At 32.4% G+C, this 16,614-nt stretch overlaps 1 protein-coding gene and 1 non-coding gene across 2 annotated transcripts; both read left to right on the forward strand.

Moving 5' to 3' along the window:
• The first annotated feature begins 7,851 nt into the window (after positions 1–7,851).
• On the forward strand, positions 7,852–7,932 carry TRNAL-AAG (transfer RNA leucine (anticodon AAG)). The gene has a single exon. It is a non-coding gene; the product is annotated as a tRNA-Leu (tRNA).
• A 1,299-nt stretch (positions 7,933–9,231) lies between these two features.
• Positions 9,232–13,491, forward strand: LOC107898984 (glycine--tRNA ligase, mitochondrial 1). Its single transcript, XM_016824573.2, has 9 exons — positions 9,232–10,017; positions 10,301–10,683; positions 10,837–10,954; positions 11,166–11,360; positions 11,446–11,670; positions 12,014–12,073; positions 12,220–12,300; positions 12,397–12,802; positions 13,043–13,491. The coding sequence occupies exons 1-9, from the start codon at positions 9,505–9,507 to the stop codon at positions 13,273–13,275; spliced, it is 2,214 nt and encodes a 737-aa protein (XP_016680062.2). The 5' UTR covers positions 9,232–9,504; the 3' UTR covers positions 13,276–13,491.
• Positions 13,492–16,614: the final 3,123 nt, after the last annotated feature.

The following is a 16,614-nucleotide window of genomic DNA, read 5'->3' on the forward strand; positions in this document are numbered from 1 at the left end:
CCGTTGAACCATTTAGAATATCGTTAGATACGCGGGTGGTACACACAAGGTGTACTGAACTGTAATCTGTCAATTCTTTACATGTATGCTCATACGAACGATAAATGGTAAGCTCATTCGAGCTAAATATTGGTAAACTCATACGAGCTGAGTATCGGCAAGCTCATAAGAGCTGGAATTGGTAACCTTAATGACATGTCATTTGTATCCTACAAATTCCTAAGGTTCAAATAGGGCTTGGTATTCTTCATATGTCGTCGGTTATGCATTCGACAATTATATATAATAATTAAACATTTCACATACATATATTTCAATTAAAACATACAAATACGCAATTTAATTACACGAACTTACCTCAACTCGCATGACGGAAAATGATCGTTTAATTGATAACTTTGTCCTTCCCCCGATCTAATTTCGTACGTTTCTTTTATTGATCTATATAATCAAATTTAACTTATTTAATCTTTATTCTATTCAATTTAATTCAAAATTCATGTTTTGAAAAAAATACTATTTTGCCCCTATACTTGTGACCTATTTACAATTTAGTCCCTAGGCTCGTAAAGAATGAATTTTATACAATTTCACCACACCCAAGCCTACTAGAAAATCCTATGGGCTCATAGCAGCCCATAAATTTTATAATTTCACATATTTAACACATACTTTTCATATTTCTCAATTTAATCCCTAGTTGACAATTTCATTAATACTCATTTAGCAAAAGTTGTTTAACTAACAACAAAGATTCATTTTCTTCCATTAAACTTCAAAACCCTAACATATTCATCAATGAAAAATCTTAAACTATTCAAAAGTTTTGCAAATTAGTCCCCTAGTTAGCTAGGTTTAGCTACAACGATCCTGAAAATATAAAAATTAATAAAAACGGAACAAAAACGTACGTACATGCAAGGGAGATATGGCTGAATATTTGAAGGTCTCCAATGGTGTTCTCTTTGCTGTAATTTTCGATTAGGAAGATGAATAAGGATGGTAACCTTTTGTTTTATTTTATTTTATTATCATTTATTTACCTAATTACCTATTTACCATTACTTACTTTAAAAATTACTCAATTACTAAGCCATGCACACCCACTAACTCATTTAATGGTCTAATTTCCATATAAGGACCTCCACATTAAATTTCTATAGCTATTTAACACATTTACCTAATAGAACACAACTTTCGCACTTTACGCGATTTAGTCCTTTTTCACAAATTGAGCATAAAAACGGTAAACGAAATTTTTATACTATAATACTATCATGCTGTAGATATTAAAATAACATTAAAATAATTTTTTTGACTTCGAATTTATAGTCTCGAAACCACTATTCCGATTTTACTAAAAACGGGCTGTTACAGCATCAATATTGATTTTTTATCACATGTTTAGGGGAATGTTTGTCTCCCAATAATTATTAGTTACTTGTTTGGCTTGTCAACGTGTGAGTCCCCTTCTAAAAATTCTTCATGTTCGCAAATAACATTGAATTAGATTTGGACTGTGCTACAAGTTTTGCCCTCACGCAACCATGAATTGTGAGTTTTCCTAATAACCCCCACAAACCCCATATTATCAAAATAATTTGTAATACCCTAAAATTATCTTACTTTTTTACCTTTTTCATTAATTTTATTTTTTAAAAAATAAATACAAATAAAATTATGTAATAATCAAAGTAATGTTAATTTTATAATTAATCATAAATTATTATTTTCATTATTTTATTAAAATATTTTTAATTTTATACAAATAAATGATAATTCATAAAATAATTTAAATTAATATTTAATAAGCAATTTATACGATCACGATGAGAACTCATTAGTGAAAAAGGGGAATATATACTTATTTGGAATGATCGATGTATAACTTGAAAATTTTTAGGTTTCTTCCATTTCTCCATCGATTGGCTCAAGTACAGTTTCCCAACTTATCAGCGGTAAAAGAAGATAGTGGACATGGTACATGTTGCATAGACCTTTTAACCTTGAAGAAGCGGAGGCAATTCAGTACATCCTAATTATACTTAACTATAAGGATAGTGTGCTAGTGTGACATCACGCCTAAAGCTAACAAAACATACTCGAGTTTAAAAACTTGGCCATGTTAATCTAAGTCTAAGAAAGCTCGAGGTTATTACAGATTCAAGCTTGTAAAAAACTTGAGCCCCAAAAAGTTCAATTGTAATGGCCCAAATTCAAGGTCATCGGAATAGTGGTTTCGTAACCACAAATCTGATTTAAAGAGAAATTTATTTTAATATTTTTGCATGAATATTTGTATGATAGGAAAATCGTATGAAAATACCGATAGAAAAATTTTACCGATTTAGTGGTTAGTTAGAAAAAGAAATTATTGAAGAAATTGGGTAAAAATAAGGTATCGAGACCTCAATCTCGTAAAACTGAGTCAGAAATATTTTTATAAATATTTATGAAGTGTTAGTAATATGGTATTAAAATTTCGTTAGAAAATTTTAATGTTTGGGTAGTCAATTAAGTGAAAAGGACTAAATTGAAAAAGGTGTAAAAGTTACTAGAATGATTAAATAGCTCAATTGTTAAATGAGGAGGGACATAAATTGAAAATAATCCCAAAAGGAGATATTTTGGGCGGCATAAGTTGAGAAAAATTAGGAGAATTGAAGAATTAAGGGTAAAATTGGAATATTGCAAAATTTACTTTAAAAGTTAGGACTAAAGTGAAATTATCTAAATTTCTCTTTATTTTTCTGCATTCTCATCAGCCAAAAACGTTTTAAGGGTTTCTTCAAGCTGGTTTTTCATAATTTTTGCACCAAGTGAGTTAATCCTTTCCTTTTTCTTGTAATTTTTGTGTTTTTAAGACTTTTACAACTAGGTTCTATTACTAAATTCGTTAGTTTTTGATTTTATGAATGAATTTGAAAGTTGCTATGAATATGTGCTGGAAGTTTATGATGAAATAGGATGAAATTAAAGTAGAGGTGTTCATCGCCCGGCCCGACGGCCCGCCTGAAATATGGGAGGGTTTGGGTAAAAATATAGGCCCGAAATATGGGCTTGGGCAAAAAAATGAGGCCCGTTTAGAAAATGGGCCGGGCCTCGGGCACTACTTTTTTTCTCGGGCCCGGCCCGGCCCGAATATAATAAATATATATTTTTTATTTTTTAAAATATTTTAAAATACTTTTTTATTTTTAAAATACTTTTTTAAATTTCTAAATTTTTTTTGGGTGTTTATTTAAAAAATGGGCCGGGCCGAGCCCGGGCTTAGGAATTTTCCCCCTGGCCGGGCCTGGACAAAATTCCAGGCCCATATTTTAGGTCGGGCCGGGCCTGGGCCTAGGACTCGGGCCGAAATTGTTTATGGGCCCGGCCCATGAACACATCTAAATTAAAGCTTTAATCTATTTATGAGATGATTTTATTAGGTAATTTCAATAGAAATTGATTTGTAGGACCTAATTGTGAAAAAGTTTGGAATCAAAGTCTAGTACTAAAATTCTGATTTCCAAAGCTTATAAAGTAGTCTAAAGTGATGAGATAAAGTGTTAATTGAGAAAAATCAGCTCAGTTGAGAGGTTAATTGAGCAGGGATGAAATTATCATTTATTGAAAGTTTAGGGAAAAATGGTAATTAACATCATACACTAAAACAGTTTTGGACAACAGCAGTAGTCTAACTTTGAAAAATCACAAAAATTTGTATAGATCTAATTAGAGGATGAATAAAATATGAAATTAAAGCTTGTTGAGTGTAGTTTCTCATAAAAGAAACGGTTTAATCAATGGAATTGTAAATCATGAGATATAATAGATTTTGTGAGACAAGGTCAGAATGAATTCGGGTTCCCTTATTCTGAATTTGGAAAATCATTAAAAATTGTACAAAAATGATTATGAGTTACAATATATATGGTTAGAATCCTTAATGAGTCTATTTTTAGAAAAAACAAACAGAAACATAATCCGAATTCTTTACAATGAGATAATTAATTTTTAGTGAAGAGGGGTCGGAACTGTCAAACAATGAAATAGGGGAAACTTTAAAGAATAAACTGTACTTTTTGGATAACCAAAAATTCTGAAAATTTTATGGTAAGAATATATGTGAGTCTAGTTTCAGGGAAAATTAATAAATCTTAATTTGGAGTTCTGTATCTCAAGATATAAATAATTTAGTGACTGTGACTTAGTGAGACAGCTTTGAATGCACTATAAATAATAATGGAATTATAGAGAATGTTACATATGAACATGAAATGTATTAGACTAATGATTAAATTTATTTATTTAGATCCAAAAAATTCAAATACGAAGCTAGATCGAGGAAAAGAAAAAGTTTGAGATTAGTAGATTTTTGTTTACAAACAAGTGTCGAGGTAAGTTCTTGTAACTTGAATTATATTCCTAAATGCTTAAAATGTTTGTTATGGATGTGAATAGGATTTGAATGTTTATTGTATGATAATTGATGAAGTATTGATATTCTTGATGAAAAGAGGAAATAAATCCCGGTTGAATGGAAGGAAAATTCGATGGATCTCTGAAAAGGAATTGACGGTAAAAATGATATAGCCTGGACGGGTGATCCTATTCTGATATAGCCCTTCCAAAGAATATGTGGAAAATGGATTTAGCCCGGATGGGTAATCCGAATTAGGGTCTGAATTTAGCCTGGACTGGTAATTCAGATCCAAGCTCATTAGAGTAATTGTCGTTGTAGGGGATTTAGCCTGGACTGGTAATCCCAACAATACTCTATGAGTTTATATTACAGGGAATTTAGCCTGGACTGGTAATCCCGCTGTAAGGATGAGGTTCACGGGAGTGTGCTCTCTGAAATGGAAATGTGCACACATGAATATGAATTGACGGACCCGGATTTGTACACTAAAGTGTACCTCTGAAAATTCATTGAAATTCCGAGAAATTCAACGGGATAAATATGGAAAAATAACAAGGAAATGAAAATCATGGAATTGATGAGCTTATCAATGATGGTATAAATTATTGATACATGAAAATTATTGGACTAATTTGAATGTTGAGTTTGTGCATGATAGGGGAATAATATATTGAATGGATGTATGAATGTTTATTGCATTGTATTGAAAATATTAGGTAAGTATAATTCTTGTTACATGAGCTTACTCAGCACAAAGTGCTTACCCTGTTTCCTTTTCCCCTGTTTTGTAGTGTTAAGAGCTCAGAGGTCGGATTTGGTCGGAGACGCATCACACTATAAACCTCAAGATCTCGGTACATAAAGAAACTTTATTTTGGAAATCAATGGCATGTATAAGCTAGTAAAGTAAATGTCAATGTGAAATGAATGTATGGTTAGCTATTGGTATGGCTAACAAATTTTGGTTTTGGTATGAGATGAGGTTATCTATTGAACATGTTAAATCTATCTTGAAAATATGTTGAAATGAATTGGTTGTGTTAGATTGGTCTCGGTTTAAAATTGCAAGGAAGATTAGATATTTATAAAGGAGTTATATTGAGTTTTAAAAAAAAATTCAGTAAAATCTAGTAATACCTCGTATCCTATTCCGGCGACGGATACGAGTAGGGGGTGTTACATCAATACTGAGAATATTTGTGCTTGAAAAAATTCCTACTCGAGAAAGCCCAAGTCTGTATGAATCCAAGTTTGAGGTCAATTTCGCCTAAGCCTGAGATAAATCCAAACCAAAGCCCCAAAATATAAATAAATTATTATTATTTATTTTATAAAAATGTACTAATAAGCATTACATATAAAACTAGCATGGTTCCAACCCATGCTTCGTTGGGTTAATTATTTATTTTTGGCTAAATTATAAAGTAGAAAATTTTAAAATTACAATATTCTAAAAATCCTTGTACTCTTTGTATGTTTAAAATTTAATCTCCATACTTTTATTTTCAGGAATTTAGTCCCTTTACTTTTTGAATTTAAATTTCAAGTCTATTCGTTAACACCATTAAATTTTTCTGTGAAATTGTTGGTGTGATATTTTGAAATAAAAAAAAACTCACTTGATATCCATGTAACAAAAAAAAAACATTGTAATGGACCTAAAGTTAACAGAAAATTTTAACAATTCTTAAAAATCACATTAGCATTTGAATCAAAATAAAGTATTTAAATTAAGTAATGACGTTATAAAGATGTCGAGGTATCAAATTATGTCAAAATTAAAGTATAAAGATAAAAATCTCAATTTTAAGTGAAGTACAAGGATCAAAGCCGAAATTTAATTATTCTTATACAATATAAAAAAAGTAGAGGGGCTAGAGTTGAAATTTAGCCAATATCTTAACATGTAAAAAAGGAAAAGACAAGAAAATAGCAATCGAATTTAACTCCTAACCTCATGAAATTTCAATATTTACTTCTATAACGCTTTAATATCGCTATTCACTTCATTTAAATCTTTAATCACAATATTTATTTCACTTATCAAATTTTAAACTTTTTACAATTTAATCTTCTTCATAGTAATTTCACTAGTCTACATCTACTCACTTATAAATAAATGAAAAATAAATAACATTTTACTCCTTAGAATTTAATCCTTAGTTTCATAAAATTTATTAATCATTAAATTATCACTTTATCATTTCTTAGATTACTGACATACCTTTAATTATATATTAACTACTAAATTCAATACGCATATTCAAAAATCTTAATCATATCTTATTTAATTATTTCATATTAAATTTTAAATACTAAAATATTCGAATTAAAATAAATTAATTTGAATTCAATTAAGTATTTACCTATTTTTCATTAGAAATTAATCTTTCTTAAGCTTTTCATTTACTTTCATCTTCATTTAAGTTGTTACCATGATTGAAATTATTTCCATAGCACTTTAGAATATGAAGTTAAGCTATAGTTTTAAGCAGGGGGGAAGCTAGAATAATTTTTTAGGGGGGCCAGATGAAAATTTAATTTTTTTATAGTCTATATCTTTATAATTTTTAAAAGATTAAATTAAAATTTTATAATTTTAGGGGGTCAAAGTACAATTTTATCTTTATTAATTTAGAATTTTAAAAAATCTCAAGAGCCTAAATAATAATTTTACATTTTAGGGGGCCGGGTCCCCTACCAGTCCCTAGAATCGCCACTGTTTTTAAGGAAAAACTAAAGAAAATTGCATGAGAGATTTTTCTCTTTTTCTTTTTCCAATTCTTTCTTTTCTCCCTTTCTTTCCATTTTAATTTTGTTGCCCAAAGGTGCTTCAGCCTTCATTTTGTGTAAAAAATTCTAAGCTTTTTTTTTTCAATTTAGTCTATTTAATCCATCATGTAATTAAATTTCAACACTTTTCAACCTTAATTTCCATAAATTTCCACAATTTTCCACCTCATCAGCTAAGAGATTTTAATCCCATCCTTATGTCTCTAAATATCAATTAAATAAGGAAAAAATGCACTTTAGTCCATGTATTTTTCCACTTTATTCAATTTAATTATTAGCCCAAAATTTCAATTCCACCTATTATTTAAAAAAATATGATTTAAAATGTCTCGGGTTAAATTCCAGTTGATAAATAACTTGATCCATATATTAGATTGTGAACAAATTGAATAGTAAAAATTTGATAACTCTACCTTGGTTGGGTATAGTTAAGCAAATACTGTAAAAGATTTTTGGTTTTGGTGTATATATATATAAATTATTTATTTGTGACTTTATTCTCGTTATATTTATAGGAAATGATCCTACTAGTAGCATTGATAATTAATATATGCATATTTAGAATGATGATGAATCTGTATAACTTAATGCTTGGTTTTTCAGCAAGCTTCTGTGGATAAAAAGCTTTTAGTGTAAAGTGGTATCGCAATGTTGAGATGGCCGAGTTGGTCTAAGGCGCCAGATTAAGGTTCTGGTCCGAAAGGGCGTGGGTTCAAATCCCACTCTCAACATTTGGTTTTGTATTTTTACAATCAGACGAAAATGAGCTTAACAAAGCCCAATCCCAGCTCTATTAATTGCTCTCCATACATAATGCTTTTATTTTTTATTTTTGTATGTAAAAATATATTGGCATCTTACGTTTGCCTTTTGCTTCTACTCTTTTTTCAACACAGCTATAATACATACATGTCTTATAAAAAATACCTACACGTCTGTTTTTGCATGTCTAATTGTTATACTTTGCAATAATTTACCATAAATAATATAAAATTTTGCAATAATGAAGTAAAAAAAACCTAACATGCTTTTCATATTTTTATTATTAAAAACAAAATTTTATCTTTATTTATCAAATATTTCTCTTAATTTTCAATTATTAGAATATGAAATTTATTTTTTAAAATAAGAAAAAAAAATACACAAAATCAAATTCGCATACAAAATTCGTGAAATTTATTACACAAAATATAACAATTATACATGCAAATATATATATACATGTATATATTTTATTTAGTAATTTCGACGCCCATCAGATATTTTTTTTATAAGACATGTATGTATTATAGCTGATTTGAAAAAAGAAAAGAAGCAAAAGGCAAACGTAAGACGCGAATATAACCAATTAATAGATCTGGGATTGGGCTACGTTTGCAGGCCTAAGCCCCTGATAAGGAATGGGCTTTGTTAAGGTTTGAACTAGATTCGGACTGTGCCACAAGTTTTGCCCTTACACAACCATGAATTATGAGTTTTCCTAATAAGCCCATAATTGGTGAATTGGTTGAGATATAATATTATTTTATTAGTATCATTACCGTAACAACTTTCTTCCTTTACTTCTTGATCACTTCTTACGTCGCATTGTAATAATTTTTTTGAAACCATCTGTAAAAAAGCAAAGCTGGGATTTTACCAATGTCTTGAATCTCATTAATCATAATACGATATATTTTTTACTTTATTCTTTTTCTACCTTTCTAGTGATGTCCTTAGTGGCCGTGACACGCTCAATCATCTTTTTGTAATTTGGAACTCACCCCTAGAATAGACGGTTGAAACCGCGTACTGTCATTACTACATCCTCTGCCAATTTCATCCCAAACCTTTTGAAAGCAAAATCCCTGGATTTTGAAAATATATTTTTATGCTTCTAAAATTAAAAAAGAAATTTGAATATTTTAGAAAATATTTTGAACCCATTAATTTGTTTCTCCAAATTCAAATCTTTTTTATTAGTATAAATCAAGTTAAAATTATGAATTTAATATTTGTATTTTAATTCCTAGCACAAAGGATAACAATTAGGTTATGCTATTAGTCTTATGGTATGATAATATGTTATTGGATAAGACTATGAAAATAGCATAACTTAAACGGTCAGATTGAAATTCCAAAATTAAAAAGTACAAGGATTAAATTAAAATAAAAGGATTATATCCATAATTTTGTATAATGCAGGGATTAGTAGAAACAATTACCCATTATTAATCGAAGCTAAACTAACATAACCTTTTAAAACCCTAGAGGTATTTTAGTTACATTCAGGCGCTTTCCTGACTGGCTGTCGCTTGATTCGCATGCGCTTTCTCATACCTCTCATTTCCTCATCCATTACCTCTGGTCACTATCGCATCATTTCACGCCTCTTAAGCGCCCACTCAACCAAACCCCAACGCTCAACCCTACCTCCCTTTTTCAATTGCCAACCGCCATCGATGGCCGCATCCGAGGAATCGCTCCGGAAAGCTCTGGCCGAAAAGCAGTCAGCTGTCGAAGCGCATGGGAACGCCGTCAGAGCTCTCAAAGCTGCCAAGGCCTCCAAGCCGGAAATCGACGCTGCAATCGAAGCCTTGAACAGCTTGAAGTTGGAGAAATCGTCGATCGAGAAGCAGCTCCAGGCTGCTGTTAGTGGTAGCGATGGTGATGGCGCCCTTAGCAGGGAAGCCTTCCGTCAAGCTGCTGTGAATACTTTGGAACGGCGTTTGTTTTACATCCCGTCTTTCAAGATTTATCGGGGCGTTGCTGGGCTTTATGACTATGGGCCGCCCGGTTGCGCCGTTAAATCCAACGTTCTTGCTTTCTGGCGTCAGGTATGGCATACCATTTGCTCTTGCAATTATATAGATTTTTATTCACTTTTGACTGCAATTCTGAAGAATTAGGACGCATGCAGATGTTTATTGAGTAGGCAAAATATAAATTAAACTTCATTAAAATCGAAGCTGTTTCAATTTCGATTATCAAAGTAAATTAGATCCACTTTGAACATATATGCTTGCTTAGTCGTGTTGATGCAAGTTCATGGTAGAGAATTGTATAATGAACTAAAACAGTTCTAATTTAGCTTGTTTAAATTGCCCTTTTTCCCCCCAGCATTTTGTCCTCGAAGAGAACATGTTGGAGGTTGACTGTCCCTGTGTGACACCTGAGGTTGTCCTTAAGGCATCTGGTCATGTGGATAAATTTACTGACCTTATGGTTAAGGATGAGAAAACTGGAACCTGCTATCGAGCTGATCACTTGCTGAAGGATTTCTGCAACGAAAAGCTTCAAAAAGACCTCACCATAAGTGCAGAGAAGGCTGCTGAGCTTAAGCATGTACTTGCTACATTGGATGATCTATCAGCTGAAGCACTAGGTGCAAAGATCAAAGAGTATGGTATTACTGCTCCAGACACAAAGAATCCTCTCTCCGATCCTTATCCATTCAACTTAATGTTCCAAACATCAATTGGTCCATCTGGTTTGAGCCCTGGGTAATGCTTTTGATTTAGTATGTTTTCAGCATGTAGTTTACTTATTTTTCTGGTGCTAGAGTTAGCTGATTCCATAATTTATTTTTTTTGCTGTAATTATTCATCATAAATGTAGTTGTATCTAAAGAATCATGTGTATTTTTCTTACTGTAGGTATATGCGTCCTGAAACTGCACAAGGAATATTTGTCAATTTTAAAGACTTGTACTATTACAATGGGAACAAGCTTCCCTTTGCTGCTGCGCAAATTGGTCAGGCTTTCCGCAATGAGGTCTTAAAATCTGTCTTTGAATCTGGAAAAGTTTCAAATTAGTCTCTTGTTGAGTTTTTCTTTTTGTTGGGTGTGGGTGTCTCCTGTTACAAGCTGGTGTTTCTTGGATCATTGCTTTTTTGGCTATTAAGATGCTTGTTCTCATTAATGCACATTTTATCATGTAACAGCAGAGAGATCAAATATATTGATAAAATTTCTATACGTACAGATATCCCCCCGCCAAGGGCTTTTGAGGGTTCGAGAATTCACCCTAGCTGAAATTGAGCACTTTGTTGATCCTGAAGACAAATCTCATCCAAAATACTCTGAAGTTGTTGACTTGGAGTTCCTGATGTTCCCAAGAGAAGAGCAAATGTGTGGTCAATCCGCAAAGAAAATCCGTCTTGGTGATGCTGTTTCAAAGGTTGGCTGAAGCTTGACCATTTAACTTCTTCCCCCGTTAACTTCTCTCTTCCTACCCTTTTGTGATGACACTGTGCTACTTGTAGGGAACTGTCAACAATGAAACCCTTGGCTACTTTATTGGCAGAGTTTATCTCTTCCTAACTCGTCTTGGTATAGACAAAGACCGCTTACGGTTCAGGCAGCATCTTGCAAATGAAATGGCCCATTATGCTGCAGATTGTTGGGATGCTGAGATTGAATGTTCGTATGGTTGGATTGAATGTGTTGGTATTGCAGACAGATCTGCTTATGACTTGCGCGCTCACTCGGTAATATCTTGTTCTATGTCTTCATCTTATCTTTCTTTCCTTTGTCGAGGTGGTCATTTGTAAATTATCTTAATATCATAATTTATGAGGGTAAGTTTTTATCCATCTTGGTTATGTTTAGGAGCACCATGTTAAGAATGTGTTCGATGAGGGACAGCGAGAGGGTAACATTGATTTTATAGGAACAAATCTGGTTTTTATCCATCTTAATGTTGTGACTTATTAGCTATATTTAAGCTAGATGAAACACAAAAAAGATGACTACTGTTATACTTCTTTTTTATGCAAATATAGTACACTAAATGGATTTACTCAAGCGGCACCATCTTATTGTGTATGACAGGATAAAAGTGGTGTACCGCTTGTGGCTGCTGAGAAGTTTTCAGAACCAAGAGAAGTGGAGGTATTTTTGTTGATTAACCTTATCATTCTCACATATTAGGCTAATATTAAGATGACTTGACATATAGATTTGTAATGCAACAAAAGATCCTTAAAGTGCTATTGTGTGAAGTCATAAATAAATTGACACATTGTTCATATACGCAGAAACTGGTCATAGCTCCTGTGAAGAAAGAACTGGGTCTGGCATTCAAGGGAAGCCAAAAGAATGTTGTTGAAGCTTTGGAGGTAAATGATAAAGTAGATTTTTTTTGTCCGTTTAATATTCCATGCTATGCGTTGCCTGCCCATATCACTTTATGCATGAATTTCTTTTTTGATTAGGCAATGAATGAAAAAGAAGCTCTGGAAATGAAAACTGCTTTGGAATCTAAAGGGGAGGTGGAATTCTACGTCTGCACTCTTGGGAAAAATGTGCCCATTAAAAAGAACATGGTCTCAATTTCAAAGGAGAAAAAGAAAGAACATCAGAGAGTTTTTACACCATCTGTAATTGAACCATCCTTCGGAATTGGGCGGATAATTTATTGCCTGTTTGAGCACTCTTTCTACACAAGGCCAAGTAAAGCTGGGGATGAGCAGTTGAATGTTTTCCGGTTTCCTCCCCTTGTGGCACCTATTAAATGTACCGTATTTCCACTGGTTCAAAATCAACAATATGAGGATGTTGCGAAAGTGATTTCAAAATCATTGACGACTGCTGGAATCTCACATAAGATAGACATTACAGGTATTTGATTAAGATGATCTTACTTGCTTGTTCCTACATATATATGCTCTGAATTTTAAGCAGTCATATCATTTATATTCACTTGTTCATAAATTTTTTCCTCACCAGTAACTGTTCTTCTTAAAAAGGGTTCAGGGTGGATTCTGAAAAATTAAGCCACTGTTTATGTATTTGATTTCAACTGATGCACGCAACTATAACGAAGCTCAACTCATCTTTGATCCCTTCTGATATTTACAGGTACCTCAATAGGGAAAAGGTATGCTAGAACAGATGAACTTGGTGTGCCATTTGCCATAACTGTTGATTCAACAAAGGATGTGACAATCCGTGAGAGAGACAGCAAGCTTCAAGTCCGTGTCAGTGTGGAAGAGGCAGCCTTGGTGGTGAAGTCTGTGACTGATGGACTGAGAACATGGGAGGATGTGTGGGAGAAATATCCCCATCACACTTCTGGCTCAGCAGATGATTGAGCCAGTAGAAATTGGAAGGACACATTTGTTGACGTAATAACAAAAAGTATCCACCAGTTGGAGTTTCTTAAAGTCCTCTTAATGATTTGGATGGAGATTACGGTATTGAACATTTTGTATTCAAAGAATCTGTTGATGTTGTTTCTGAAATTGCTTATTACATATCAGTTACGATACCTATAATAGTCATCACCTCGATATTTGGTGTTCCTTTTCTAGGTACTGTGTTGTAGGATTTTCCATTTGGACAGATGTCTATTGGTGGTTGACTTGAGGAAATGCGTTTGGGTATGGAAGGTATGAGCATGGCCTGTTGGATGGATCATGTAATCGATTGGGTCTTGCAAGGCAGGCATGTTGGGGTTATCCGAATAAAATTTGAAAATCAAAATAAGGAGGTATAACATGAGTTTGTGATTGAATTTGAATACGTATAGAATAGAACAAGATCCAAGTCTCTAGCGTGAGGGAATCGAAATCAAGTTCGCAAATAATCTAAGCATTAATCTTTTGTTTTTGTCATAGAAACGAAGTTAAAAATTCATTTTATCAAATTTTAATTATTATATTGATTCGATTGAAGAAGTAGCTGTCTTTTTTTGGTGTCGGAAACATTAGGTCAAACATAAATTTAGAAATTGGAAGCATAATAGATAAAATTGTGACGTAAGCCTGAAGTGGAGTGTGTGAAATAGGAATATATACTACCCAGATTACCCTTCCTCCTACCTTCTTACCCCTCAGCTAACCCACACCAAAATATAAAAAAAAGGAAAAAGACAAGATATATTATGGTATAAGAATTATGATGACATTCATTTAAAAAGTTAAAAAATTAATTAACAAATCCTATGGAGTTTTAAACCAGTTTTTTTAATGGGAAAGGGAACTCAAAAATGTATTACAAAATTAAGAGAAATTTCCATGCATAGTAAGCTCATTGGTATCCACCAATAACAGTGGGGATAAACAACGAGGAGGTATACTACGAATACAGAAGATAGCATGAAAATTAGCACTCGAGAGACATAAAATTGGGAATTAATTTCCTATCGTGTTAAAAGCATCCGTACACTTATTCCTTTCATGGAAGTTATGTTTCCACATCCTAAAAATCCTAGTAATTAAGAATATCTTATACTCATCAATTATCGCTTCTTTATCATGCTAAAGCATCAACACACTTGTTCTTTTCATGAATATATACTTTAGCCAGGTAATTGTAAAATTATAGTTTGCCCCTCTCCAAAATACTATAATTTCAATTTAGTCCTTTTCAAAACCTTGAAAATATAAGTCAACACAAGGGTGAAATTCTATTTTAGCACTCATAAAAATTTATAATTTAATCTCGACCCCTTTTAAAATTTTTTTTGACTTCTCCCCTAGCTTCAATGTCCCAAAATTCGTAATAGTTAAAAGCATCCTATACTCATCAATCAAATAGATAGCATGTTGGCAAAAAAAAAAAGAGAAGAAGATAGAAAACATGAGATTAGAAGTATTCTGTTTTGACAAAAAGTATTCATAATAGTTAGACATGCTTCTATCTCAAGGTTAACAATGTTCCTATCCCTCACAAGCCTAACTTTACCTTGGAGGGCCCATACTTCGGCTTCTGCAATAGTCGTAAACAAGATATGCCAGAATGCTCCAATGATCCACTTCCTTTCACGGTGCACCCATTCTTGCTTTTCCCAAATTGCCTATAGAAGATCCATCTGTGTTGAGTTTGAATCATCCTTTTTTTGGGGTTTCTATGAAACTGGGACAAAGGTGGGTAAGGGTCTTCAAGTAACTAGGGAAGAAAGAGTGAAAAATTCTCGCACCATTGTTATTACTTATGTGACCACATTGCTTTATTGTCTAGTACTTTCAAATGTCGTTGCATTCTTTTAAAGCTAAATTTCCCTTAGTCAAAAAAGGCAGTTTCAAGATCCCATTTTTGTAAACCAAGCCCGTATATATTAAATACAAATACTTATCGAGTTATTATATAGGTGAATTGAATTTTGGATAAGTAATTTAGTTAAATTAAGACATAATTAAGGTTCAAGTGTAACACCCTAGGCAAATCCCAATTGACAAAGTACGAGAGAGACCTGAGTTTTATAAAGGAATAACAACACTTAAGTGGTAAGAGGTCTTTTGAAGGTGTATGGCCTCTCCCAAGAATAAAGCCGTGAGGGCCATGAGAGCCCAAAACGGACAATATCTTATCAGGCTGGGTGTTGACTATGACAAGAGGCTTTTTGGGGGTGTATAGGCGCTCCCAAGAACAAAACCGTGAAAGCCATGTGCATCCAAAGTAGATAATATCTTATCGGGCTGGGTATTGGCTATGACATCAAGGACTAAATCGTAAAGTCCAATCACTATAGATTTTTAATTAGAAAAAGGCTTGAGGTGACTATTAAATCAATTAAACTAAGTATTATGTATATTAAAGTAATATTAATTTACTTAATTAACATGTTAATATCATTATAAATAACAAAGTTCGGTGGGAGAAGAGAGAACTTCATCTTCTCTACCGAATTGAAAGAAAAAAGAGAAAGGGTTTGAAGCCATCAAAGGGTTTTGAAGCTTTAATCAATAAATTGGTTAGTGCAATTTAGTTTTTTTTCTTGTAATTTTTATGTTTTTGAGGTCATGGGGGCTTGATTTAGCTAGCCCATGTACAAATTTGTAAAATTGTTAAAGTTTTGAAAGATGCCATTGTTGAGAATTGGAAATTTGAGGTGTTAAATTGATAGATTTTAAGCTTAGATGTGAAAAAGGACTAAATTGTAAAGCTAAATTGATAATTTGGTAACCGCTATAGATTTTTAATTAGAAAAAGGCTTAAGGACTTAAATTGTAATTAACCAAAGGTCCAAAACAACAATTAGACCATGATTAAACATTAAGAAAAGGACGATTTAAGCATGTGACTATTAAATTAATTAAACTAAGTATTATGTATATTAAAGTAAGATTAATTTACTTAATTAACATGTTAATATCATTATAAATAGAAAATTTTAGTGGGAGGAGAGAGAACTTCATCTTCTCCATTGAATTGAGAAAAAAAGAGAAAGGGTTTGACACCATTAAAGGGTTTTGAAACTTTAATCAATAAATTGGTTAGTGCAATTTAGTCCTTTTTTGTAATTTTTATGTTTTTGAGGTCATGGGAGCTTGATTTAGCTAGCCCATGTACAAATTTATAAATTTTTTAAAGTTTTGAAAGATTTCATTGTTGATAATTGGAAGTTTGAGGTGTTAAATTGATAGGTTTTAAGCTTAGATGTGAAAAATGACTGAAATTATAAAGCTAAATTTATAATTTGGTATATT

This window comes from Gossypium hirsutum, chromosome D04 (genome assembly GCF_007990345.1).
Source record: "Gossypium hirsutum isolate 1008001.06 chromosome D04, Gossypium_hirsutum_v2.1, whole genome shotgun sequence".
In the NCBI taxonomy this organism is placed as follows: Eukaryota; Viridiplantae; Streptophyta; class Magnoliopsida; order Malvales; family Malvaceae; genus Gossypium; species Gossypium hirsutum.